Raw genomic sequence first — 25,920 nt, forward strand, 5'->3', positions numbered from 1 at the left:
TACAAAACATTTTGTCCCAATTCTGGTTCGCTTCCAAAAGAACCAATGAAAGGCTTTGTCTTATAAGCCAATCATAAGTCTCAGATTTCTGTTCAATCATAGCGGGTGTAGAGGTGGGCAGAGGTCAGTGGGTGTTGGCTACTGGTCTGCTCACAACAACCTAACTTAGGCCGTGTTCGAGTTGAGCAGCGCCTCGCCTGGAAAACAGACGAGAGCAGACGGAAGCAGCAGGGGGAGTGGCTGAATGCCGACGTTTAAGTCGGACACAATTTCCTGCATGTGTAGCTCGCGGGTGACGATGGATGAAGATATCGCGTTAGCGTTCACGACTGTAATAATAAGTGAAGGTTATCAGCTGTAGGTTTAGTGTGCTCATAGGAAACGTGACAAAAGAAAACTAAACACATTTCTCTTTATAGCCTATATAAAATGATAAATGACCCACACTTGTATAGCGCCTCTCAGAGTAAGGACTCCAAAGCGCTTTACACTACAGTGTATCATTCATCCATTCACAGACACACATTCACACACTGATGGTGAGGAGCTACGATGTAGCCACAGCTGCCCTGGGGCGCACTGACAGAGGCGAGGCTGCCGAGTACAGGCGCCACCGGTCCCTCCGACCACCACCAGCAGGCAAGGTGGGTTAAATGTCTTGACCAAGGACACAACAGGAGAATTCTCTGTCCGGAGCCGGGATCAAACCTGCAACCTTCCAATTACTGGACAACCCACTCTACCTGTTGAGCTACTGCTGCCCCTAATATAGTTGTCATCATCAACGTAACGTGATTTACAGAATACATGTGACCAACTAGCATTTCATGTTCTACCACCGGATGTTTGGATCAAAATATGAACCAATCAGATCTTAGATCAGGTGAGAGCCAGGCGTTTCCCGTCATCCCCTATGGTTCTGCAGCTGGTGGAGAGCAACTGCAGCGCCTTGATCCAAAATCTGCGGCCGCCTTGATCTCACGAGGTTATCGTTGCCTACGTAGGCATGACGTCAGAGCAAGTCGGCGTCAAGTCGGGCACAAATCTAACCAGCATGCACTGCCCGCCGATCACCGGTGATCTAATCTGCGCAGAACTGGCTCATCTTGAACACGGCCTCTGTCAAGTTCTCACAAAGCTGAAGTTGGTTCCAATTTCTGGTTCCTGCTTTGCAAAGGGCAATTCCACTCAAAATTTCCTCGCCCAAAGCCTCTTTAGTTTACAACTATTATAAAACTACAACACCTAGATTCTTCAAACCTGGACTAGATTATTCTAGACTAATATCAGGTTCCATAAAACTTTGTTTGTGATTTACTGTTAAAGAGGGAAATCTTAAGCAAGTCTGGATGTGACAGCACAACAGACCTCTGCCCTCTTGCCATGACTGGACAGGAATCCAAGACTCTTGATTGGCTGATCAGACGAAGCCTGTCATTGGTTCTTTGGGAAGGAAGCTAGAATTGGGACAATATATTTTGTACCAGTACTTGTAGTTTTGCAACTGTAGAGTGAGATGTGTGTTTTTTGAGAGCTGTGATTTGAAATGTGTACATTGATTTTTTTTCTGCAAGATACAAAATTAAAGTTACGTACCAACAGTTAGGTGTTACAAAACAAAAGTTGTGTTACAAAGCAAGAATTACATGTTACAAAATGAGATTAACATGCTACAAAACAAAAACATGTTACAAGTAACAAAACTTACTACAAGTTACATGTAATATTGTCCCAATCCTAGATCCATAAACAACAGCCTTCCTCATCACAAGCCAAGATGGGTGAGTCCATGAATTTTATTTTACAATGTGACTTGTATTTGGCTGGCTTTTCTAAACCAAGCATTTCCTCGTCTATCTTCTATCGGCGGCTAATTTAGGAAATTACGTAGAAGAACATTTTCACGTTAAGCCTGCACGTTAAACTTTGGCCCTGTCCAAACGTAGCCGGGGATCTGCCAAAACGTAGATATTTTTCTACGTTTTGGCCCGTCATCCACACGAAAACGGATCTTTTTAAAAACTCCGGCCAAAGTGAAGATCTGTGTTTTCTACGTTTTGGGTGTCTGCGTGTGGACAGACAAAACCGGAGTTTTAAGGTCCGCAACGTCACTTTCCGCGACAAAAAAATGCTGACATCACGTGTGCGACCTGTGTTTACACTAGCCGACAGCATGGATGCCCTCAGAGCTGCGCTCGCTTTATCAATTGTCCAAACGCTTTCTGCTTGTTTGTTTTTGCAAGAGGAATTACTGCTCCTTGCGGAAGACCACAGACGAAGGACGAGGTTAAGAACGGGGGAAATACTGCCGCCTACAGGTCTGGCATGTCCTTAACAACGTATTTATCCGGGTACGTGTGGACAGTTTTTTTTTAAACGAGGTGGTGTGGATGCAAGTTTTTGGAGGGGCGGATATCCGTTTAAAAAAAACCCGGCTACATGTGGACTAGGCCTTAGAGTGGCTGATCTTATTTAAAAAATAACAACAGTGAACTTGGCCTTTAACCCTAACTCTGATTTGAGGGGTTTACCGTTACTGTAATAGAGAAAGTGGGTGGGCTCATCATAGCAGGGCGGCCCCAGAATCCGAAAAGTAGAGAAACGTGATGTGTACACAGAAACACACACCTCTAAGCTAGCAATGGAAGACATGCTAGCGATGCTGAACATTTTGCTCGGTCTCATCTTCAACCACCAAGCACAAAAACACCGGAACCCTGATGATTGGTCCACGTTGTCATTTTCGGTGTAACCACTACTGTTCTTTTGGAGTCGGGAGTTTATTATTGTACAATAAATTACAGTTTAAATCTGTTTTTCACAGTCTGTACTTTGGTCTGTTGGTTAAACTCAAGAATGCTCATGTAAACACATTTCTCAGTAGGCACATACAGAACTGAACATCCACCTCCCTCGTGTGCATTACTCTTCACACCTCTCACACACAGAGGCACTTTCACGTCCACCAGCATCTTCATCGTTGCTGTGGAAAGCCCTCAGTGGGTGTAGAGCGAGGCAGTGAAGACGATGTCCCTGCGGATGGACAGCGAGGCCTGCTCCATCTTGCTCCCCAGGACGGAGTCTCCCACGATGCGGGCGGCCTGTCGCACTTCCTTCAGCACCTCGTCCAGCCTCTGGATGCAGCGGACCACCGTCCCCTCCTGGACGTCTGTCAGCAGGGCGATCTCAGCAAACGGCTGACGCAAGACAAGAAAGGGACGCTTTAATGGGGGGGCATTTCATTTTCTTTTAATCAAAAAGAGAAAAATAAAGTTTTGGAATGGATGCAGGATTTTTATTTATTAAAGACAGAGCAGCATGATTCAACACGGGCTTGTTTTTACATGCAACACCTTTTTTCAGAACAAATGTTTGTACAGAGTCAGGCGTAAAGGCGTCTGGTTTTCTCACCATGCCCCGGGCCCAGCAGTACACCACCTCCGTCAGGCCGAACTTGAACTGTGCGATGAACTCCTCCGCTGTCTGCGGTATCCCACAGTCCCTCTGCAGCTCTCCGATCCGCTGAGCCACTGACAGCACGCGATCGATGCCCTGCAACGGAAAACACAGAACGGGTGTCACACAACCAGGCGGCACACGGGACTCGGCCCTGACGGCGAACATGGTGTCATTCGGGAAATCTGCTTCAGCGTTTCTGTTCTTTAGCTGCTTTTAGTTCATTACTAATTTAAGCTCCAGGAGAGCCGTTTTGTGTTCCCAGCGATTTATTAAGTGGCCTCGCTGTTCTTCCAGCAGGATGTTGTTCTACAGTGCGAGACAGCAACGTAGGAGCACCGCCACCCTCCTCACCTCCTTCAGCGTGCTGGTGATGTGCGGCTCCACCTGCGTGTTCTGGGTGAAGACCAGGCAGGACAGCAGGGCGGCGCTCTCCTCTGGCGCCAGCGGGCTCAGGACGTTCTCGAACAGCAGCTCGGTCAGCAGCAGCTCGTGGCTGCTGATCTGACAGGCCACGCGGCCCTTCAGCTGCACCGCGCCGCTGCCGTCCACGTACTGCAGCGACTGCAGGACCTGAGGTGCAACGACAGGGAAGCTTTTATCTATTTTAGAGCAAAGAGAAACTCTTAAATAACAAAATGAGGAGAGAATCATTTGGGACCAAATCTACGAGCATTTTGTAGTTTTTAACTAAATTTTTGTGATTAAACGTTAAAAATTGAAATAATTCAAAAGAATGAAAGATTTCATCTTCATAACCATTATTACTTTGATAAAAAACAGATAATTAAATGAATAAAGTTCTCAATTTAGGAGAAAAAAGCTTTGAAAAAAGGATTTAAATTAATTTCATAGTTTTTTTAATGGGTATAAATCTAAAAGTTGTGATTATTTAGATTGCATATTTAAATATTAAAATGCACAAAATAAAAAATAAATTAATTAAGTGGAAATTTCCATCAATCTTGCAAAAAAAAAAGTTTGTATTTTTCTCACAGAAGCTGAAAAGAGAACAGCTCATGTGTAAATCTGTCTGATAAAGTCACAAAGGTCTGATCCAAACCTGGATCCTCTGGTGGTACTCGGGCAGCAGAGTCAGGGACTGATCCGACACCAGGAACAGGAGCCGGTCCAACTCCTCCTGCACACTCATCCTCTCTCTTATACGAGCAAACTGAGAATACAATACAAAAACAAATCAGCGACCAGTATAGCCACCTTTCTTTGCAAGGACACCCAAAAGCCTGCCATCCATGGATTCTGTCAGTGTTTTGATCTGTTCACCATCAACATTGCGTGCAGCAGCAACCACAGCCTCCCAGACACTGTTCAGAGAGGTGTACCGTTTTCCCTCCTTGTAAATCTCACATTTGATGATAGACCACAGGTTCTCAATGTGGTTCAGATCAGGGGAACAAGGAGGTCATGTCATTAGTTTTTCTTCTTTTATACCCTTTCCTGCCAGCCACGCTGTGGAGTACTTGGACGCGTGTGATGGAGCATTGTCCTGCATGAAAATCATGTTTTTCTTGAAGGATGCAGACTTCTTCCTGTACCACTGCATGAAGAAGGTGTCTTCCAGAAACTGGCAGTAGGACTGGGAGTTGAGCTGGACTCCATCCTCAACCCGAAAAGGCCCCACAAGCTCATCTTTGATGATACCAGCCCAAACCAGTACTCCACCTCCACCTTGCTGGCGTCTGAGTGGGACTGGAGCTCTCTGCCCTTTACCAATCCAGCCACGGGCCCATCCGTCTGGCCCATCAAGACTCACTCTCATTTCATCAGTCCATAAAACCTTAGAAAATTCAGTCTGGGGATATTTCTTGGCCCAGTCTTGACGTTTCAGCTTGTGTGTCTTGTTCAGTGGTGGTCGTCTTTCAGCCTTTCTTACCTTGGCCATGTCTCGGAGTATTGCACACCTTGTGCTTTTGGGCACTCCAGTGATGCTGCAGCTCTGAAATATGGACAAACTGCTGGCAAGTGGCATCTTGGCAGCTGCACGCTTGACTTTTCTCAGTTCATGAGCAGTTATTTTGCGCCTTGGTTTGTCCACACGCTTCTTGCGGCCCTGTTGACTATTTTGAATGAAACGCTTGATTGTTCGATGATCACGCTTCAGAAGCTTTGCAATTTTAAGACTGCTGCATCCCTCTGCAAGATATCTCACTATTTTTGACTTTTCTGAGCCTGTCAAGTCCTGCTTGTGACCCATTTTGCCAAAGGAAAGGAAGTTGCTTAATAATTATGCACACCTGATATGGGGTGTTGATGTCATTAGACCACACCCCTTCTCATTACAGAGACGCACATCACCTAATATGCTTAATTGGTAGTAGGCTTTCGAGCCTATACAGCTTGGAGTAAGACAACATGCATGAAGAGGATGATGTGGACAAAATACTCATTTGCCTAATAATTCTGCACTCCCTGTACTTTGATCTGACTTTAACCAAACAAGGAGGAAAAACCCTCAATTCAACAGCTGGTCTTTCTCCCAATTCCCACCCTCAGTAGAGAGCTCTAGGGAACGATTGAAAGAACAATCATGAGAACAAGCAGGCGAGAGGAGTTTTCTCCGTAGGATGGTGTGAGGAGCTCAGACATGCGGTAGAAACTCGGATTAAAGCTGCTGCTCCGTCACGTCAAGAGGAAACAGTTAAGGTGGTTCAGGCATTTGGTCAGGACGCCTCCCAGGGGAGGTGTTTGTACTTCCAGGGTCCACCCAGGACACGCTAGTAGAACATATCACACACACACAAGCATCCACACACACAAACACACACACACCTGCTCTGCAAAGGTGGGCGAGTGGGTGCAGCTGAAATCCTTCAGGCTCGCCTGCAGCACTCGGAGCCTCATGCAGTCCTCCACCACCTCCACGCTCTTCAGCTGGAGGTCGTTAACGGGGTCAAGGGTCGCTATTCCTCCAGGGTTTGCCTCAGCCAATTGTAGCAGCTCCTGCGTCGCCGTGGAGATGGCCTGGCCAGGAGGGTCACTCCTGAAGGACGAGACAAGATGATGCAGAAAGATGGTGGAAAAGATGTTTTCTGTCTGACTGTTGAACGAGTTCTGCTTCAGCATCATTTCACAAAGGATTAATTATAGGATCACTTAAACTAATCTACCATTTTAACTCATTTTTAATCTTTGTTTCCTCATTAGTTAGTTGCTTTTGTAGGTCGTGACACATCAAGTGAAGACCCATACTCAGACTAACGCTTCACCCCTTCAAGAGAAGGCTTTAGAAGCAGAGAGAAGAGAAGCAGAAGTCTCAGTTTGTAAAGCAGTCGCTGAGAAACAGCAGCTAGCATTTATGATGAAGACTGACCCCGGCTTTCCACGGGAGCCGTCAGCAGCACGTTACTGCAGCAGCACGTCTTTTTTTTTTTTCAGCAGCAGCACGTCTTGCTCGCGTAAGCTGCTGCTTGGTCCTTCCCACGAGACGCGAAGCAGCAGGGGAGCAGCTGTCACCGACCGAGCACGAAGTCACACGAGTGACTTCGTCAGTAAACACAACAACAAGCAGGAGAAAACTACAACATGGCTCCAAAAGGTTTGTGTTTTATGTTCTGTCCGTTTTATAATCGCCAATACGGACCTGAAAAACAAAGGAGACCGCTAGCTAGGTGATAAATTCTCACGGGGACGCACAGTTAGTAACAATTTTTAAAAGTAAAGCAACCGGAAGGCAGTACGTTCTTTATTCTGAAAATCTCGGGAGCTTCTCTTCATTTCCGCGTCCGATTTCCTGTCTTTCCTTCCCCAAAAATGTCGAACTTGACCCGTTTCAGAGGCGTCGCTCGTAGAAAATAGAACCGGCGCGTAATGGCCGCGACATGCTGCTCCTGAGACGCGGCCGACTCGCGCTGCTGACGGCTGCTGACGGCTCCAGTGGAAAAGGTTCTGTTGACCACAGCGGTTCCTATCAGCAGCTATGACGTGCTGCTGATGGCTCCTGTGGAAAGCCGGGGTAAACCTGAGGCCAGAGAGGCCCAGGGAATTCCTGGGGAAGCTTTTAACTTCAGCTACTCAGGCTTTTTTCTGTCGTTCTGAAACAAAAATGTTAAAATACAAAGTAAAGTTGAGGAAAAAGTACACGTGTGGTCCAGTCCAGACTGGAGGAATGATGCAGGCGACAGCTAAAGTCCTAAATAATGAACACCTGAATCGTGGTTGCTGCCGTTTGCTGAAGTTGTCGATGATCCTGTCAGGAATCACTTTGAGGGTTTTCACAGTGATGCCGGAAATGTCCTGCAGCTTTAACTTCTGCACCGTGTGGCTGCACGGACCTGAGAACAGAACCACCGTGAGCGATGCACGAGTTTTCAAGAGGAGGAGCTTCACCCGACCTTACCTTCAGGTATGAACAGAGCCGTGCTGTAGCGGTGCGGGAAGGCTGTGCCGCCGCTGCCTTTCCCTTCTCCTTCCTCGTTGCCCTTCTCACAGATGATGAGAGCTGTGAAGGAGCGGTTCACTGCGTCGTTGGACACCTGGGAAGCAGCAGACGGGGTTTGGAGTTAAAGATCATCACAAGGGGAGCATCTGGGCTGAATTTCTGCACGTTTTCCTCTTTTATGAGTCTCTTCTTGGCTAGGTAGCACCCACCTGCAGAATGACTCCCAGCGCGTTGAGATGCTGTTTGTTGTTGACGATTACGACTCGACCTACAGACAGAGCTTTCAGTCCGTTCACAGAGTCCAGGATGGCTCGCTGAGAGAGAAACGAAGAGATTCAGGCTTTGAAGTGATAAAACAGTAACGAAACAAACTCAGTAACACATGAACTCCATCCTGAGTGGACAGTTTTTGAGTGGCATGAAACCTGGATGGCTTCTGTAGTGGTCCTCAGCTCCGTCACCGTGTGGTAATACGGCAAAATGTCCGACAGCTGTCCCTCTGCGTCCTGAGGAGGCAGAGACGCCAACGACTTCTTCAGCTGGCTGATCTTCTTCTCGTGAGCCTGCAGATGAGACATTCATGTCATGAAGGATTGAACTTCAGATAATTATTCAGTAATTGAGAGTTTTGATCAGAACTGAAGTTAAATTAAAAGATTTAAAGAATACATGGGAGCGGGTCTGAGTCTCTGGGCGACGCCATATTAGATGCCATGTTTCCTTCTACGGGAGCCCATGAGGACAAACTGCATTTACTGATTTGCAACAAACGGTTCCAAAACTTTCGTCATTCTTAAATGTTGTTGTTTTAAACATTTAACACTTCACACTTGTTGCCAGTAATGAAAGGGAGTCTGATGAGCTCATCCTTTAGCTAAAGTTTGCACTCCCCAGGTTTTTTTTATCCTAATGGGGATCTGTTGGTAAGGTCTTACTCCAACACAAAAATTCTGCTTGCTTGCAACAATTTACCGGTAGGTATCTACTGCCCCTATCGCCATGGAACGTCATGAAGGAGCTGTTCCACCGAAGGTTGTTTACCCTCTCTCTCCTCAGGAAGAACTAATCTGCATGAGACTGCCTCAAGGTCATGCATTTGCTTCTAAACTGTTTCTTCCTTTCCAGCTCGAGAAGAATGAAGACAAAGGACTCTTTCTTTTTAATGAATCAGAAGAACTCTATTTTTAATAAGCTAATCAAACAAAGTGTTAGTCAATAATAAAATGTGAACCAATCTGTGAAATGACAATGTTTATGATCAGTAGTTTTTAATAAGTAATATAACTTTAAACTAGCTGCACTAGACATTCTCATCCACGTAATGTTAAGAATCACATGACACATTCTTCTTCTGATCCAATCGGAACCTTCCAGATCTGATGCGAGGCGTGGTTTTGTTGGTGTTTGGTAAATCCCCTTTTGTGTCCTTTTTTGATTCAGCCGTAAACCAAAACATCCAAATTATAAAACTATGCCCACGTCATCTTAACTTCAGTTCAAAGCGTTCTAGAGAAGTTATCGCAGTGGCCAATCCGTAACTTTCCTCTTCAGCCGAAAGAACCTAACGACAAGCTGGATTAAATCTGTTGCATGTTCCACCTGCTGCAACGGTTACTTTCAGAATAAAAGCTGAACCATCGTGACCCCTCTTTTGGGTCTCGCTAGATGCCAATAAAACTGTCGTGACCTGGAAGTATCTCACGACTGGTCTGGTCGGCAACCGCTGCATATCTACAGGCGTCGGTTCCAAGAGGGTCTAAAGCTGGACTCCCGACATTCCGGATCTAAACGGGGACTTCCGTTGGGGTACGTAGACCAACAGATGGCGTCTCAATGTGTGTTGTCGTCGTCGTCGTCTTCCTCCGCTTATCCGGGTCCGGGGGGCAGCATCCCAACTAGGGAGCTCCAGACCGTCCTCTCCCCGGCCACCTCCACCAGCTCCTTCGGCAGGACCCCAAGGCGTTCCCAGACCAGATTGGAGATGTAACCTCTCCAACGTGTCCTGGGTCGACCTGGGGGCCTCCTACCGGCAGGACATGCCCGAAACACCTCCCCAGGGAGGCGTCCAGGAGGCATGCTGACCAGAAGGCCATACCACCTCAACTGGCTCCTTTCGATCCGGAGGAGCAGCGGTTCTACTCCGAGTCCCTCCCGAATGTCAGAGCTCCTCACCCTATCTCTACAGAGGAAACTCATTTCGGCCGCTTGTATCCGCGATCTCGTTCTTTCAGTCATTACCCAAAGCTCATGACCATAGGTGAGGATTGGGACATAGATGGACCGGTAAATCGAGGGCCTGGCTTTCTGGCTCAGCTCCCTCTTCACCACGACAGATCGGCTCAGCGTCCGCATCACTGCAGATGCTGAACCAATCCGCCTGTCAATCTCCCGATCCCTCCTACCCTCACTCGTGAACAAGACCTCGAGATACTTAAACTCCTCCACTTGAGGTAGGACCTCTCTCCCGACCCGGAGTTGGCAAGCCACCGTTTTCCAGTCGAGAACCATGGTCTCAGATTTGGAGGTGCTGATCCTCATCCCAGCAGCTTCACGCTCGGCCGCGAACCTACCCAGCAAGAGCTGAAGGTCAGAGCTGGATGAAGCTAGGAGGACCACATCATCCGCAAAAAGCAGAGACGAGATTCTCCTGCCACCAAACTCGACACACTCCACACCACGGCTGCTCCTAGAAATTCTGTCCATAAAGGTAATGAACAGAACCGGTGACAAAGGGCAGCCCTGGCGGAGTCCAACCCTCACCGGGAACAGGTCCGACTTACTACCGGCTATGCGGACCAAACTCACGCTCCTCTGGTAAAGGGACTGAATGGCCCTTAACAGAAAGCCACCCACCCCATACTCCTGGAGCGTCCCCCACAGGGTGCCCCTGGGGACACGGTCATAAGCCTTCTCCAAATCCACAAAACACATGTGGATTGGTTGGGCAAACTCCCATGCCCCCTCCATCACCCTTGCAAGGGTATAGAGCTGGTCCACAGTTCCACGGCCAGGACGAAAACCACATTACTCCTCCTCAATCTGAGATTGAACGTGTGTTATAATCTCCAAACCAAAGCTTAGAGCGAAACATCACCTTCACTCCCATCAGAACTAATCGTTTCTCCGGATTTGTTGGTTCTGAACAACATTCCACACTACACCATCCATCTCGCCTCATTCACCCCTAGATCCATAAATCACACAGAGTGTTGAGTGTTTAAAGTTAGTCTAGTTTTAATTTATTTAGTAATAAATCTTTAAACTTTTAAAACTTGACTCTCTTTCTGTTGTCTCTGAGTTAATATGAAGTGGTTACATAATCCCTGCAATAAAAAGTTCCAATCTTCTGGTTTAAATTATCCAAAGATCCAAAAGATTGATTTCATATTTCCGATGGAATCTCACATTTTATGGTTCATTAAATAACATGTAAATTTAATCGTTGCAGCCAGGAAAAATACAAACTGTCACTTTATGCCTAAAAAGCAGAAATAAATCTTATTCTGTACTATTTTTAAAGCAATATTTTAGAAGTGGACATTTATGTCTCCAATGACTCCAGAGGATAATAAATGTTTACATTTGTTGCGACTCAAAGCCAATAATGCATCAAAGTAAATACTTTAGTTATTTCCTGACATAACCAAGACTTATTTGTTAAAAAATGCCCTAATTGCACAAAAAAATATTATTTGATTATCTTTAACTCATTTTTTGAGTTTGTTCCATAAATTACATCAGTGATATTAAGTAATCAAACTGGCATAAAAGCCTCATAATAATTGAATGCCTATAGTTTTGAGATCAAAAAGCAACAAAAATAATTTGTTCATTCATTTTTATGAGCGGACATTTTTGTCCTCTAATGACTCAAGTGTAAAGTCATGTTTCCACAGTGTTCAATTGATCTATTTAAAGGGAATTTTGAATTTTTATGCTCGCGATTGCCCCCTCAGGCCAAAAGCGTAACAGCAGCTTCAATAGTAGGCTCGTGCATGAGGCGCGCATGCTGTACGTGCACACTCCTTAACGAAAATAACAGCTGAGACAGTCCCGTGTGTGTGTGTGTGGCCCGGAGGACAGAGGACAGGAGAATGCGCAGCTAATTAATTAAATAATTTGGTTCTGTACCTTTCTCTTCAGCACAGCCGACAAAGGTTTATGATGGGTCAGTCCTCCTGCATGCTCAGATCATTCCCTTCCCTTGCTTGAAAAATTGTTCCAAAATGAAAGTTGAACCCACATCTTTTTTATCTGTGAATTCAATGCCGTTCGGCGAGTCTCAAATAAAAATTTGGGCATCTTACTGTAAAAAAATATACCATTAATGTAAAAAAGAAACTCTAAATAAATGAGGTTCACATCCAGAATCGAACCCGAGCCTTCTGCATGGGAGTCCAACATTTTACTAGGTGAGCTAAAGCACCAGTGACATCTTTTGTATCTGTAACATTTATATCCTTGATGACAGCTGAAACTACGTACAAAGAACAGTTCGGAGCAAAAATGGCTATTTTGTTGCTAATTTGTAGGAAATATCAAGAAGAAAGTTCTACAGAAAGTAGCTAAGGTCCTCAGAAATGTAGCTAGGTTCACCACTAGGCGTTAGGAACAGCGACAAAGTCGCTGAGTTGGCACTGCCTCTCTCTCTGCTGCTAAAGCTACTGATAGCAAATGCTACGGGCGATGCCTGAGCGTGAACGCGCATGAAGCAGCCTGCTCGACCCGAGCATCTCTCTTTTTCTGTGATTTTACAGAAAAACAGGCAATCACGGTAAAAATGCCAGGGCTCATTCTACAGGACCAGGGCATTGCAGGAGAATGTATGAAGAAGACATTTATTATTTCTGTACATGTTTTGGCTGTTGAACTTCCATAATGCACCTTTAAAGATAATATTTGAATATTCACATTGCCATATTCACAAACACAGTTTAAGTGGTGATTAGATGACAAGTGAAAACCGTCCAAATGGACAAAAATGTCCCTAATAATGAAGAAGACATTTTTAATGAGGAGGCGGGATCATCAGGCATCACCTGAGTGTCTCTGTGGCTTTCTGAGAAGCTCCTCCTCATCATGTCCGTCACGCGGAGAGCTTCGACTCGCAGCAGGTTCAGGATCATGGTGTAGGTCAGCCGGAACTGGGACTGGAGGATGGTTGGTTTACCCTGAGCCACGACAGGGAAAACAAAGATCACATTCCTTCACAGTTCTTTTAGCTAAAATAAAAAAAGCTGCACAAAACTGATCTGGAGAAACCTTTAAGATTGGTGCCAAATTCAGATTTTTCTTCTAAAAGGGGACGTGTCATGGTAGTTTATTGGTCAATAAAAAAACATTTTTAATAGGTTCTTTGCACTAAAACCCTCTCACATGAAGCGATTTCTTCAGTTTTATTCTCAACATTTTCAGTACCTTCCAGAATGAGCGATTTCAGGGCTCTGTCACTTTAAGAAAACAAGTTGTTTCTGGCCACGCCCACCTTCACTAGCTCAGGCTGCTATATGCTGAGAAACACCGAAGTTTTGACGCTGCTCCTCTAGCAGCCTGACTCAGATTTTAGGGTAAATACTTCTTTAGCCAATTTCAAACCTTTTTCTTGTTTTTAAAAAAGCCAGGATAACTTTGTTACATGAAGGAATCAGTCTGAGGGACTCACCATCATCATGGCGTGGAGCTCAGCCATGTCATGAACACCTGATTTACACAGAATGATCACCGTTCCTGTGGCGTCAAGACCTCTCCTACCTGCTCTGCCCGCCATCTGAATATATTCACCTTAAAACAAAATAAAAACGCTGCGTTTTTATTCAAATCTGATCTTTTTAGTCCAATTATAAAACAAGGATTATTGTTTCAGAATAAACAGGAAGAGAATCTAACCCGGCAGCAGGTTTCTGAAGCCGGTGCCGTCGTGTTTCCTGATGCTGTCGAACACCACGGTCCTGGCGGGCATGTTCACTCCCATCGCAAACGTCTCGGTGGCGAACAGCACCTGGGAGAGCGACAGGTGAGGATTACAGGTGATCTGATCTGAGGCTTTAAAAAAAAACCTGCTCTGGCTCACCTTAACGAGACCGCGTGAGAAGAGCATCTCGATGACCTCCTTCAGGATGGGCAGAATTCCACTGTGATGAACGGCGACGCCTCTCTTTAGGAGGTCCCTCATGAGCAAAATCTGAAACAACAGGTCAGAACACGATTAACACATTTGCACCCAAGTAGTTTTTTCTGAAAGCGGCTGCTGCTCACCTGCGGCAGCTGCCTGTCGCCTCCTCGAAGACGGCTCAGGCTCTTCTGGAAGAAGGAGTGGATCTCCGCCTTCTCTACAGACGTGGTGAGGTCCATGGACTCCAGCGAGCGGGCGTTCTCATCACACCGGGTCCTAGAGAAGGTGAAGGCCACCACTGGGGTCTGCTGCCGCTGGGACAGGAAGTGCAGGAGGGTGAGCCACACCGCTCTGTCCTGGAGGAAGATGTGAGGAAATGTGAGGCTGGATTCAAACCAGGGAGAGGTGGTGATGGAGGCGGACTACCTGACTGGCCGACGTGGCTTTAGAAGAACTTTTTGCACCAAAAGACTGAGCGTGTTTGCTGGTGCGCTCCTTCTTTGCATCCACAGCTGAGTAGTACCTGAGCAAGAAGAACAGCTGATTTTAACAGGAAGCTGATTTAAAAGTGAAGCACCACCATGGACGTAATTTTTTGGGGGGGGACAGGGGGGACATGCCCCCCCCCCACTTTTTCCAAAGTCAAGTTTTGACCCCTGCACTTTTTACCATCCAAAAACAATATTACGCTATTTTAAATTGACACTGGTTGAGCTCTAGGACCAAGTGGAAAACAACCGTTTGTGTTGAAGCCTGTTTCCCATTAGAGCATACTGTAAAGATCTCACCCCCCCCCCACCCCGTGTCCCCCCACTTCTAAAGTGAAAATTACGTCCATGAGCACCACACACGCTGAGGCTTCACCCCTTAGTGAGGAAGTTCCCAGCAGCGTCCAGCAGCAGGAACAGCTCCTTCTGCGTCTTGGTGCTGTTCCCAGTGTACAGGTAGTGCTCCAAAGGAACGGGCCTCTTCATGGTGCTGATCACATAAATATGTCTCTTCTTGATGCGACTGGGGAGGAAGAACACACACAGAACATACACCTTGTGTTGGACGAATCAGGAGATTTTCAGGGGAACAATAATACACAAACTTATGTTTACCCAATCCACTCGCTGAACTCCAGCGCGTTGGGCACCGTGGCGCTCAGGAGAATGATGCTGACGTGGTCGGGGAGCATGATCAGCACCTCCTCCCACACGACTCCTCGCTGAGGAAAGCAAACAGAGGGCGAAACAGAAATAATCTCTCGTGCCGTCCGTAAAACAGATGATTAGGAAAAAAATGAACAGCAGGAAGGTTTTCCAGACATCAGCGTCGTTGATGTAGTGAACCTCATCGAAGATCACCCACTCCAAATCTCTGATGACCTCTGAGCCGTTGTAAAGCATCGACCTGAGAGTCAGAGAATCATAACGACAGTAAAAGCACCACACTGATATATATAAACTATATCATGCACGGCAAGATGGGATAAAAGTACCGGAGGATCTCGGTGGTCATGATGAGACAAGAGGACTCAGGACTGAGCTGGACGTCCCCCGTCAGGAGTCCGACATCACCAAAGGTGGTTTTAAAGTCTCTGAACTTCTGATTGGACAGAGCCTTGATGGGAGACGTGTAGATGGTTCTATTGAAAAAAAAAATCTTAATGTAAATCTGCAGAACAGGGAGTAAATAAAAATGAAAGAAAGCTACAGCTAATCTGAACATTAGCAGTTTAATGAACAATTACAGGATTCCTTCTGAGAGTTGTAATGTCCAGAAACGGCCAGTTTTCACCTACAGGTTGACCTACATGCCACCGGTCATCTGCAGACCTGATTCTATTCTCCGAGGTGGATTTTACACTCCATCTTCCTAAATGCCCAGAAGGATACTGCAACCTTGTTGACATTTCAGGAGGAACACGTTGTCAGCCTGTGTTCCCAAACAAATCCTTCTTCGATAACACAGCAGGAGTGCCCACTCTCTCAATAAAGTGAACGTTCATAAAATGAAATTAACAAATGTTATATGGATAATAATAGTGTTTGATTGATCTGTGCTTGAATTACTGAAAGTATGAAATGAATTATTACATGGAATTATATATATATATATATATATATATATACATATATATAGTAATGTTTGATCTAACAAGGCAATCTTCACCCGCACTCAGACACAAGGACAAATTAAAGTTAAGTTAAACTCATGACACGTAGAAATTTCTTTACCCCAGATCAAAGCATCCGGTATCTCAAGAAGGCGTGATGTCTGAGGTTTTCTTGAGGTTTTCTTGGTAATATCCCTTAACATGGCACGCTCCGATTGGCCAAGAATTAATAATATGAGAATATGAAAACAGAATCACTCAGGTGATTCAGCAGTCGCATTCCAGCTTTCCATCATTCAGCATTCAGTTCTAGAGAGCGCTACGGAACGGCCGTCCGGAGCGACACCTCTTTAACCATGAGCATTTTCGGCAAGCTGCCAAAACCCTGCTAAAAGCTGCCTGTCGTGACCTGGAGGCGACTCTGGATTGACCTGGTCGTACTGCGCTTTTCCTATGGACTTCGGTACCTTGGGGTCACCCGACCCCCTGACATCTCGGATCCAAAAGAGAGTCTCCACTTAGGGTACGTAGACATGACAGATGGCGTCTGATGCCTTTTTGATAAGAATCAACTTTATAGCTTAAAACAAACCAAATTCTTTCCTTTTAAACCCAGAACTCAGTTCTTCTAGATACGAAAGTTCTGATATCATATTCACACATAGGCACCATGCATCGCATTCCATCCACCTAGATCCACCCATCACAGTAAATATTAGTTAACTTGTCATGTTTTTAATTGTTTGGAAAATAAAATCTTACTTTTTATAAACCTGACTCTCTTCTTGAATCAACACAAAGTGTTCTACAATCCCTGAATAAACAAAGAATCCTAGAATCTTCTGATTAAACATCCAAAGACCAAGCAGGTTGATATTCTATATTTATATTGAGTATCACAGCTTACTGGTCATAAGTAAGGATAACATATTAAGCTCTTAAAGCACACAATTTACCAACTCTGCAGAGTTCTGCAAGATTTTTATTCTGTAATTAACATTTTAAACCGGCAAACTACACCAAACAACGCTGCACCTGTAACAAGTGTTGGGTATTTTTATAATTGTACCTTTTTGAGGCCTAAAAGATGCCCTTCTCTGTGTTTGCCAAACCGTGGCTGTTCATGAAAAGGTTGAGCAAGGATGTTGATTGAGAAAACTCTGTACCTCTGTAACCTGAGAAGGCCCGCCTTCTCCCCCATCCTTGGTGAAGAAAGCCCCTGACGAGCTAGGAGCACACGGGAGTGACATGGGGAAGCCTCGGAGGAGGTTTCTCTGTGTTAACTCTTCATGTTTTGGGGACTCAGGGTAAAATGTCTTCCTTGTTGTCATGTGTGTTTATTTCAGGTTCCAGGGCTATGGAGATTAAATATTACTTAACATTTAATTACCAAACATAATGGTGGAGGGTATGCAGAGCTGGTAAGAGCAGAAGGCTGAGGCTGGAGCAGAGTGGGGGCTGGTTGAGCCACACACATGGACATGGGGGCTGGTTGCGTCACGCACATGGACATTACAAATAATCAATTTACTCTCTCTCTATCAAAGGGTGTGTCGTCCTTTAAGGTAATATGGGATAAAATCAAATTACCTATCAACAAGTGTGAGGGAAAGTAAATAAATTTTAAAAAATGCAAAAGCAAACATACCCTACTCAAATTTAATCAGTTTACACAATTAAACCGAAAACTAAACAACTTTTGAGAATTGTTTTTTTTTTAAATAATTTTAGTATTAGGTTAAAACAAAAAAAAAGCAAAAACAAACAGTAGAACATTTTAAACATCAATACAGAAAAATGACAAATAATTTTTTTAAATTAGGAGTAATTGGAAATTAAGTTTTAACTAAACTAAAGATAATATGAAAGAATAAAAACTTCAATAACATTTTTAAAAGCCAAATATATAGCAATTTTTATTGTTGTTTTTTTTTTAATCTTCCCCAAGAAGATTTTTTTTACAGTTAACAAATAAAATGTATTTTCCTCTAGAGCCATCTAGCGGTGGAGTTTAAAAATGCCACTCAGACGCCATCTGTATTAAATGAAAAGGCGGCCAAACCAGGAGTGGAACCCCATTGGGAGGCAGGTGATAATTCATCTGCAGTGACAGAAACCCACCTTGTCATATGCTTCTGTGACAGAGCGATAGCGTACTCGGCCACCACGGTTTTGCCAGCTGACGTGTGCGCCGCTACAAACACAGACTCGTGAGCCTCCAGCTTCAGCACGGCCTGTTTCTGGAAAGTGTCCAGCTCAAAGGGCCACTGGAGCAGAAACAGATCAGAAACCAGCTCAGCCAGAGCCGCTCATCACATTCAGACAGGAGACGATAAATTATGGAGAAGGTGGGAGACAAAGTGGATGAAGACAAGGAGTTCCCACCTTGAACGCTGGGCTGGGGATGCGTTTGTAGAAATCCTGGCAGGGGGATGTTATGTCCACGGGAATGGCCCACTTCTTCTTCTCCTCTGGGTTCTGTTTGTCCTTATTTCCTGCTTCTGAGGGGATTGAGGACGGTGTAGCATCCTGAATACAGAAGAACAGGGTTTTAGAACAGGGTAATTCTAAATAAATAAACTAACTGGAGTTATGTTTTCCTTTTATCATATATATTATTTGAATTTTTTCTCTATTTTCTCTAGTTAAGGGCAATCATGCACCCAGTTTGCCTTTGCTTCCAGAAAGGGGTGGCCAGGGGGGCCATGCCTCAACCCCCCCCCCCCCCCCCATCCCTGGCCACACCTTTCTGGGAGCACCACTGGTCAAAGATAAAACCAGAGCTTGATATATTTTAGGGGTTTCCAAAAACAAAAGCTGACAAAACAAGACAAATAAAAGCCTAATTATCAATAGATATTACTCAGTTAATACTGAGCTTTCGAATGTGATTTAATAAATAAATACCTTGATGCCCAAGTCTTCAAGACTGTTAGTTCTGGGTAATTTAACGGCTTCTTCTGTTTGTTTGTCTCCCTCTTTCTCCTCTGTGTCTGGCTGCAGATTAGAAATTTCATCCAAAGTCGACAGCAGAGACATGAGGTTCACCTCGGACTTTGCTACTTTTGCATCTTTGGGGTAAAAAACCAAAACAACAACATGTACATGAATTTCTTTTCTTTTCTTCTTTTAACGGTAGAAAATACAGTGCCTAACCTTTGTTAGTGAAATCCATTCCAGCTTTAAATCCAGGAGGGACTTTCAGTAAATCTGTGAGGTAAAAATAAAAAATATATATAATTTTTTTGTGTTTTTCTTGTCAAAATTGAAAGTAACATAAGCTACCGTTCTCAAAGTCTATCTCCTCCTCCAGCTCAGAATTCTTCTTAATCTGCTCCAGAGTCAGCTCCTCCATCCCTCCTGTGAAAAAGAAATAAAATCATCTCACTAATAAAGATCTGAAATAAACGTCTATTAGGAAAGAGGGGATGATTTAGAATGATAAATCTCACCAGGGAGGAAGGGGTAGTTAGTGTTGCTTCCTCTGAGGCTCTCTGATGGAGGCCCAGGCTGGCGCTGAAGTGACAGAGAGTTTTTTGCTGAAAGGCCCATGTTTTCCTGTAAAACCTACCAGTGCAAAAAATAAAATAAAATAAAAATCAAAGAGAAAAGGCAAAATACTTACTTTTGTTCAATTTAGAGCAACACGGAAGAGTTTTAACACTTCAAGCTATTGCTTTCAAACTGGTTTCAGTGACTCTTCAACCATAATTTAGCAACTTCTGCTGACCAGAAAATGCACTAGACCGTTTTGTTGTTCGTGTAGGAACACTAGTGTGAGGCCTCTACCTACTTTACGGCAATAGCTGTTTACTGTGCCAGCAGCTAAGGCTAGCAGTTAGCCTTTTCAGTTCGCCAAACACCAATAAAAAGCACAAGAAGAAGAATTTTTCAATGTTTGAAGGCATCAAGTTGGAACCGGGAGGTAAAAGTAAAAGAGTAATGTATTTTTAGGCAAAGCAAAGAGCTAAAGCCAGAGAGAATCTTGTTGAAACCTACACTCATTTAAGGGAGCTAGAGGCTATGAAATCACGAACTGATGATGACCTGTCTTTGTTGTCACTGGACTTGTAAGTAATATATTTTTTGTCCAACGATGTGGATCGTTTCACTTTGTGTATTACTTTCTATCAGTTGGCTTGTGTTAGCATTAGCAAGGTTGTTTGCGATAGTTGTAATTCTGCTTTCAACCAGTAGGAAGGAAAAACAGGAAATGTATTAAGTGTTGCAAATTGGTAACAAATTTGCTACTCAGCAATTCTTTTTGGACAATCAATTGAGGCAAAAAATTGTAGAATTATTAGACAAGTTTGCATTGTTTAGTTTAATGAAAATGCCAGACAAGAAATTTGAAAGCTGCAGTGCGGTGATTAAGAAGTATTTAAGGAGTTTAAAGGGCAACACCACCTCTGTGAAATCCAGCAGCATCCCAGTGGTTGGGTCTCTGATGACAGAGATCCCAGAGTGAAGAGGAGACGGAGTACAGTTGAGCAAAGAGTCCACATCAGGCTTCCTTTGACTCACTCTGATGAAGAAAACAAAGCAGAAATGTACTTAAGTCATTCCATTTTTTAATCATTATACATACAAAATGTTTAAGAAATGGCTTTTCAGGAAAGAACACAACATGATAAACAGATTTATGTACTTCATGAACTTCTGAAACGCAAAGTCTGTGTCATGAAGGGGAAGCCAGGAAGGGTCGCGTAGAAAACGTTTCTCTACTTCGGTCTCCAGGTTCAGGCTGGTGGGAGGAAGCCCATGGGGAAGCTGCAGAGAAAACAAAATAAGATCAGAAATGTTTTCACCATTTATCAGTCCCTGGAATCAGGAGTCAGTAGTTTGAGAAGTCTGATGAGTGAAAAGTAAAGGTTTCCTGTACCACAGGGGTGCCCCAAATTTGAGATATTTTTTCATAATCATAACAATCCCAATAAAAAAAGATTTGTTTTATTGTTATTATAAAAAATTATCATATTAACCTGCTAAACAATACATGAACCATTTAACTTCTTACTAACTGTGCTCTGGGGAGGTAAAGGTTGGCCAGGAACTGGGTATGTGATGAGTTCAAACCTGCCAGAGCATCCCATCTCCAGCAGAGACAGAGGAAGGTCCATAGGGCCCACAGGGGGCACATCTACAAACAAAACCACAGAGAACACAAGTCAAGTCAAAACTAATCCTAAAGCACTTTACCACTCAGCATGACTTAGTATGAGGATTGCTGTAAAGACTCTCACTAGTCAGTGACTTGATGCAGTCTGCTGGGTTCCTTGTATAGGAAACGTTTTACTAACTGGCTTAATGAACTAACCTGTATTGGAATGTTTACTGTGGGAAGTGCCTTGAGACGACTCTTGTCGTGATTTGGTGCTATATAAATAAACTTGAATTGAACCGAATGACAGCTGATCAAAGTGCAGTTCAAAACAAAACTGAAAATTTCATAAAAGAGTACAAACAGGAAATAAAACAGTGGCAGTACAACATAGAGCAGAATTACTGTCTCACAGTCAAAGGTTAAATGAAAAAAGTGAGTTTATGGATATGGAGTTGACATAATCAAATCAAATCAAATCAAATCGCTTTTATTGTCACGTCACATGTGCAGGTACACTGGTACAGTACATGCGAGTGAAATTCTTGTGTGTGAGCTTCACAGCAACAGTTGTGCAAAATACAATAACGTAAAAACAAGCAAAATATAAAAATGGCTAATCTAATAAACATTCCTAAATGTGTGTGCTAAGTATTTTATTTTTTATTTTTCTACGTGTGTGCATCATCATAGATATGGTCATTTACCACATGCTTTTTCCTCCCTAAAGGGGAGGATGCAGATAGAAAAAAGGTTTCCGAGTACTGAACCCTGAAGAAAGATTTTATTCTCACACACACACACACACACACACACACACACACACACACACACACACACACACACACACACACACACACACACACACACACAAGCTTCTAGATGCAAGCTCAACAAGTACAGGCTGTCCCTTCGAGCCCAGTCCATGATTCAAGGCGTTCAACTGGGGTGGAGAGATCAACAGTGAAGAGGAGTGAAAAGAGCACGACAAGATGAGTCAGTAGCTGTCAGAACACAAGAACACTGCAGACTTGTTCTAAACTTTAAATCAAGTGCCAGTGATTTCAAGTGGTCAAATGCAGTCGAACTAAGAATTAAACACGGTCACTGGTAGATTAAAAACGTTAAAACTACATATCAGATGCAGGTGTTGATGAGCCTGATCAAAGAAAAAAGCGGAGTCACATCCCCTCAAGCTTGTTAGTAGACAGAAACATATGCTAGTTGTTTATTAATGTTGAGGGAGCATATAGTACCTGTAACCACATTTAACTTACGTATTCTGTCCATAATTTAGTGGCTGTAAACTGAAAGTTGGCACTATGAAGCTCCTGCTGTCGCTCCGGAAGTTGACATCGTAAAGCGGAAGTAGGTAGCAACATCAGCTAGCATCAACGGAGGAAAAATGTCAAACGTAAAAATAAATAGTTGTGAATAATTTAAAATGTGTTTAATATGAGTTAACAAATTATTCCTGTATGATTAGTTTTAAAATTTTCGTTTTATAAAATGTATTATTTACAACAAAAGATGCTTACGTCAAATCTACGCGCCGGTGTTTGGGCTGTTGTATTTAGAAGACACTTGTAAGTACATTCAACACACATTTAATATAAAATAACTGCGGTTTAGATGGGCATTCAAAATAAAAGCTTATTCCTAATTAATGCCCGTCTGGTTTGAATAAGTTATTAATGTATTTTCATGAACATACGTTGTGTTATCGTTTCTGGCTAACAAGCTAGTTAGCAACAATGATACACTTGTAAAATAAAAACTTAACTTTATTGTATTTCAAACCTTCGTTTTATTGTTGTCATTTGTTGTAGCTGTTTCTGCCATGGTGGCATTTCCAAGTTCACTGACGGAGGAAGAGGAGGCTTTGCAAAAAAAATATGCTAAACTGAAGAAAAAGGTAGCTAACCTCAATGACTGTGTCAGTTTTTCATTACTCTGTAGGTTTAAAAAAGCTTTTAGATAAACATTTACATTGGATTCAACTGACTTTCATTGCTAAAATAATCATACACTTTAGCCACACTCAGAATCACTGATTTTGTTATTTCAGAAAAAGGCTCTGCTTGCCTTGAAAAAGCAGAGTTCAACTAGTCAGACAAGTCAGAGTGGCTTGAAACGAAGTAAGTACAAAGTTTAAAAAAATGTATTTACTTATATTAAACCATGTATCATGTAGACTACTTGGGTATGTTGTAGTTGATGTTTGATTCAGCCACTTTTGACTCAGAGTTTTGATTTTTCCCAAACATTGCTTGTCATCATCATTTTTTTTCTCCTTTAAACATTTGAAATTCTTTTATTCACCTTCTGGCTTTTCTTTGTTTCAGCTCTGTCGGACCAGCCTGTTGTTGACACAGCAACGGCGACTGAACAAGCAAAAATGCTCATCAAGTCGGGGGCCATCAGTGCCATTAAATCAGAAAACAAGAACTCTGGTTTCAAACGTTCTCGAATGCTGGAAATCAAACTGAAGGTAAGCTGTTTCTAAACACACAGAGAGAATGTCATAATTTCTTTTTTACTACAGATTACAACACAGTCGGGTAAGAAAAATCTGTTTTCTTTTAATCATGGTTTATTTTTTTTGGGATCCTTTTTCTTTTTTTGTTATGTTTAATTTTTTTGACTTCACCAGGACCCTGAAAAAGGTCCGGCTCCTGCTTTTTTACCATTTCAAAGGAGCGTGTCAGCAGATGATGACCAACCAGAGGTACGTAAGAGAAAAGAAAACAGCAAAATCACAATGTTTCATCTAATTTTTATCACTTTATTGATCATGCACCCACACAATCTCATTTTCCTGACGTTTCCTCCTAGTCTGGAAAGAGAGCCCAAAGGAAATCCCTGTACGAGAGGTAATGTTTAACATCATGAAATGCTTTTGACGCTGAAACCGTTCATCTGGGGGTTTATCATCATATTACTGTTTTCTTCTGCAGCTTTGTCAGTTCAAGTGATCGATACCGAGATGAGGATGAAGGAGGCAGCGTGTCAGCCAGCTGCGATGTGGACAGAGACAGGGAACGAGATCGAGACTTGGACAGAGAGTGGGAAAGAGATCGAGAACGGGACAGGGACAGGGAAAGAGGCAGAGACAGAGAGAGGGAGAGAGAGGACAGAGAAAGAGACCGGAGCAGAGAGAGAGAACGAGATCGGGACAGGGAGCGAGACAGAGACAGGGATGGACCTTTCAGACGTGAGTGCTGTTTACGTGGTTTAAGTCTCACATATGTAGTTTCCTTTAGAAAACTTGTATCAGAAAAATCTTAAGCAATGTTTAGCTTTAATAACAATCCAGATCTTTAGGTTCTGTTGTAATCAGCTGAACTATGGATGCGAGAATTTTCATCCTACGTGGGAAGACTTTTCTGAATTTTATCTCAAAATGTCTCCTCGGTGGGCTGCAAAGTTAGCTCCACTTAAGATAAAGTCTTATTTTTAACCCTTGGTTTATTTAGGTCCCTAAAAAGTGTCTGAAACGGAAAAAAATGGACAAAAGTTTTTTGTATAAATAAATAAAGGATTTAAATTTTGGACATAAAATTGAACCCAAAAAATTCTGAAAGATAGAAAAATGCCTAAAATAACCTTTTTTTATGTTAATTATGAAAATTATGCAAATAAGAGCTTTTTTTTTTACCCTCTGAACTCAGGATCGGACTCGTACCCTGAGCGGAGAGGTGTGCGGAAGGGGAATACATTATACGTCTACGGCTCCGGACTGGTTGAGGACAACCTGCGCTCCGCCTTCTCTCAACACGGGAACATCATCGACCTCTCAATGGACAACCCACGCAAGTATGGGACCTTTAAAGCTTTGAATTGTCTGCTTAATTTTGCTCTGGTCTTATGTTATGATCATCAAAAGGATGCACCGGTCTATTTTCTGCTGCTGTTTGTTTACAGTTGTGCATTTATCACATTTGAGAAGATGGAGTCGGCAGACCAGGCTGTAGTTGAAGTTAGTCATTTCTGAAAACCTGGATGTATCAAGTAAAATCCCAGATGCAACTTTGACCAACGCATTTCATCTTGCCTCTCTGCTTTCCTCTCCCAGTTAAACGGTGCCGTGGTGGGAGATGTTCCGATTAGGGTCAGCATTGCCAGGAAGCAGCCCATGCTGGACGCAGCCACTGGCAAATCCGTGTGGGCTTCTCTGGGTAACAGCAGCTCTGATCTCATCATACAACGCAGATCACTCTCCTGTGTTCGAGGATTGGCTCTCATCCTGGTTTGTTTCTGTTACAGCTGTTCAGAACAGCACCAAAGGCTCCTACAGGGACAAGAGGAACCAGGTGGTGTACAGTGAAGATTTCCTGGGCTGAGACGTTTGATGCTCCTCTTTTCTTTACTAGCAGGTTAAGCCGGGTTGTAGGATCGTTAAATTTTTTTGTTGTCTGTAAACTTCTTTTGCTCAATAAATCACACTTTTTGGAAATTTCTAAGATGAACACTTTTTATGTGTTTTATGTTCAAACACACATCAGATGTCTTTGTGTTACCTATTAAACAAAAAGCTGTGTGTAAAATTGGACTCTCACTGTGATCCAACAGTTGGTAAAACCTAATTGAATTATTATTATTATTATTATTTTGCAGCAGAAATCTGAAGTGGCTTTGTATTTGACTTTTATCTGCCTCTCATGGTTCTAGAGGAGCTCTGTCCCGGCTTTTTTTATAACGTTGCTTCAGTTCATCGAGGTTTGCAGGTGTTTGTTTCTGCATATTTTTGA

General features: G+C 43.4%; 2 protein-coding genes across 4 annotated transcripts; one reads left to right on the forward strand and one right to left on the reverse strand.

The window, feature by feature from the left end:
- Positions 1–2,779: 2,779 nt before the first annotated feature.
- skic2 (SKI2 subunit of superkiller complex) lies at positions 2,780–22,699 on the reverse strand. 2 transcript variants are annotated; one of them, XM_015973464.3, is made up of 29 exons: positions 22,447–22,699; positions 21,086–21,208; positions 20,717–20,838; positions 20,476–20,593; positions 19,521–19,635; positions 19,354–19,428; positions 19,225–19,278; positions 18,976–19,139; positions 18,454–18,597; positions 18,190–18,335; positions 15,451–15,597; positions 15,278–15,362; positions 15,071–15,177; positions 14,832–14,978; positions 14,394–14,490; positions 14,111–14,323; positions 13,926–14,036; positions 13,742–13,853; positions 13,518–13,636; positions 12,895–13,026; positions 8,281–8,418; positions 8,065–8,169; positions 7,814–7,949; positions 7,622–7,748; positions 6,247–6,457; positions 4,520–4,630; positions 3,811–4,029; positions 3,412–3,552; positions 2,780–3,197 (listed from the first exon to the last, which is right to left on the reverse strand). In XM_015973464.3, the coding sequence occupies exons 1-29, from the start codon at positions 22,549–22,551 to the stop codon at positions 2,997–2,999; spliced, it is 3,825 nt and encodes a 1,274-aa protein (XP_015828950.1). In that variant the 5' UTR covers positions 22,552–22,699; the 3' UTR covers positions 2,780–2,996. The 2 variants fall into 2 exon arrangements, with proteins under 2 accessions (XP_015828950.1, XP_015828951.1); XM_015973465.3 differs by having other exon boundaries at positions 21,090–21,208; positions 22,447–22,539.
- nelfe (negative elongation factor complex member E) lies at positions 22,583–25,638 on the forward strand. 2 transcript variants are annotated; one of them, XM_015973486.3, is made up of 11 exons: positions 22,583–22,755; positions 22,999–23,084; positions 23,238–23,307; positions 23,515–23,660; positions 23,823–23,897; positions 24,005–24,042; positions 24,127–24,383; positions 24,841–24,985; positions 25,094–25,148; positions 25,245–25,347; positions 25,436–25,638. In XM_015973486.3, exons 2-11 carry the CDS (start codon positions 23,010–23,012, stop codon positions 25,510–25,512), a joined length of 1,041 nt encoding a protein of 346 aa, XP_015828972.1. In that variant the 5' UTR covers positions 22,583–22,755; positions 22,999–23,009; the 3' UTR covers positions 25,513–25,638. The 2 variants fall into 2 exon arrangements, with proteins under 2 accessions (XP_015828972.1, XP_070403705.1); XM_070547604.1 differs by lacking the exon at positions 23,238–23,307 and having other exon boundaries at positions 22,736–22,755.
- The last annotated feature ends 282 nt before the right edge of the window (positions 25,639–25,920 follow it).

This window comes from Nothobranchius furzeri, chromosome 19 (genome assembly GCF_043380555.1).
Source record: "Nothobranchius furzeri strain GRZ-AD chromosome 19, NfurGRZ-RIMD1, whole genome shotgun sequence".
Lineage (NCBI taxonomy): Eukaryota > Metazoa > Chordata > Actinopteri > Cyprinodontiformes > Nothobranchiidae > Nothobranchius > Nothobranchius furzeri.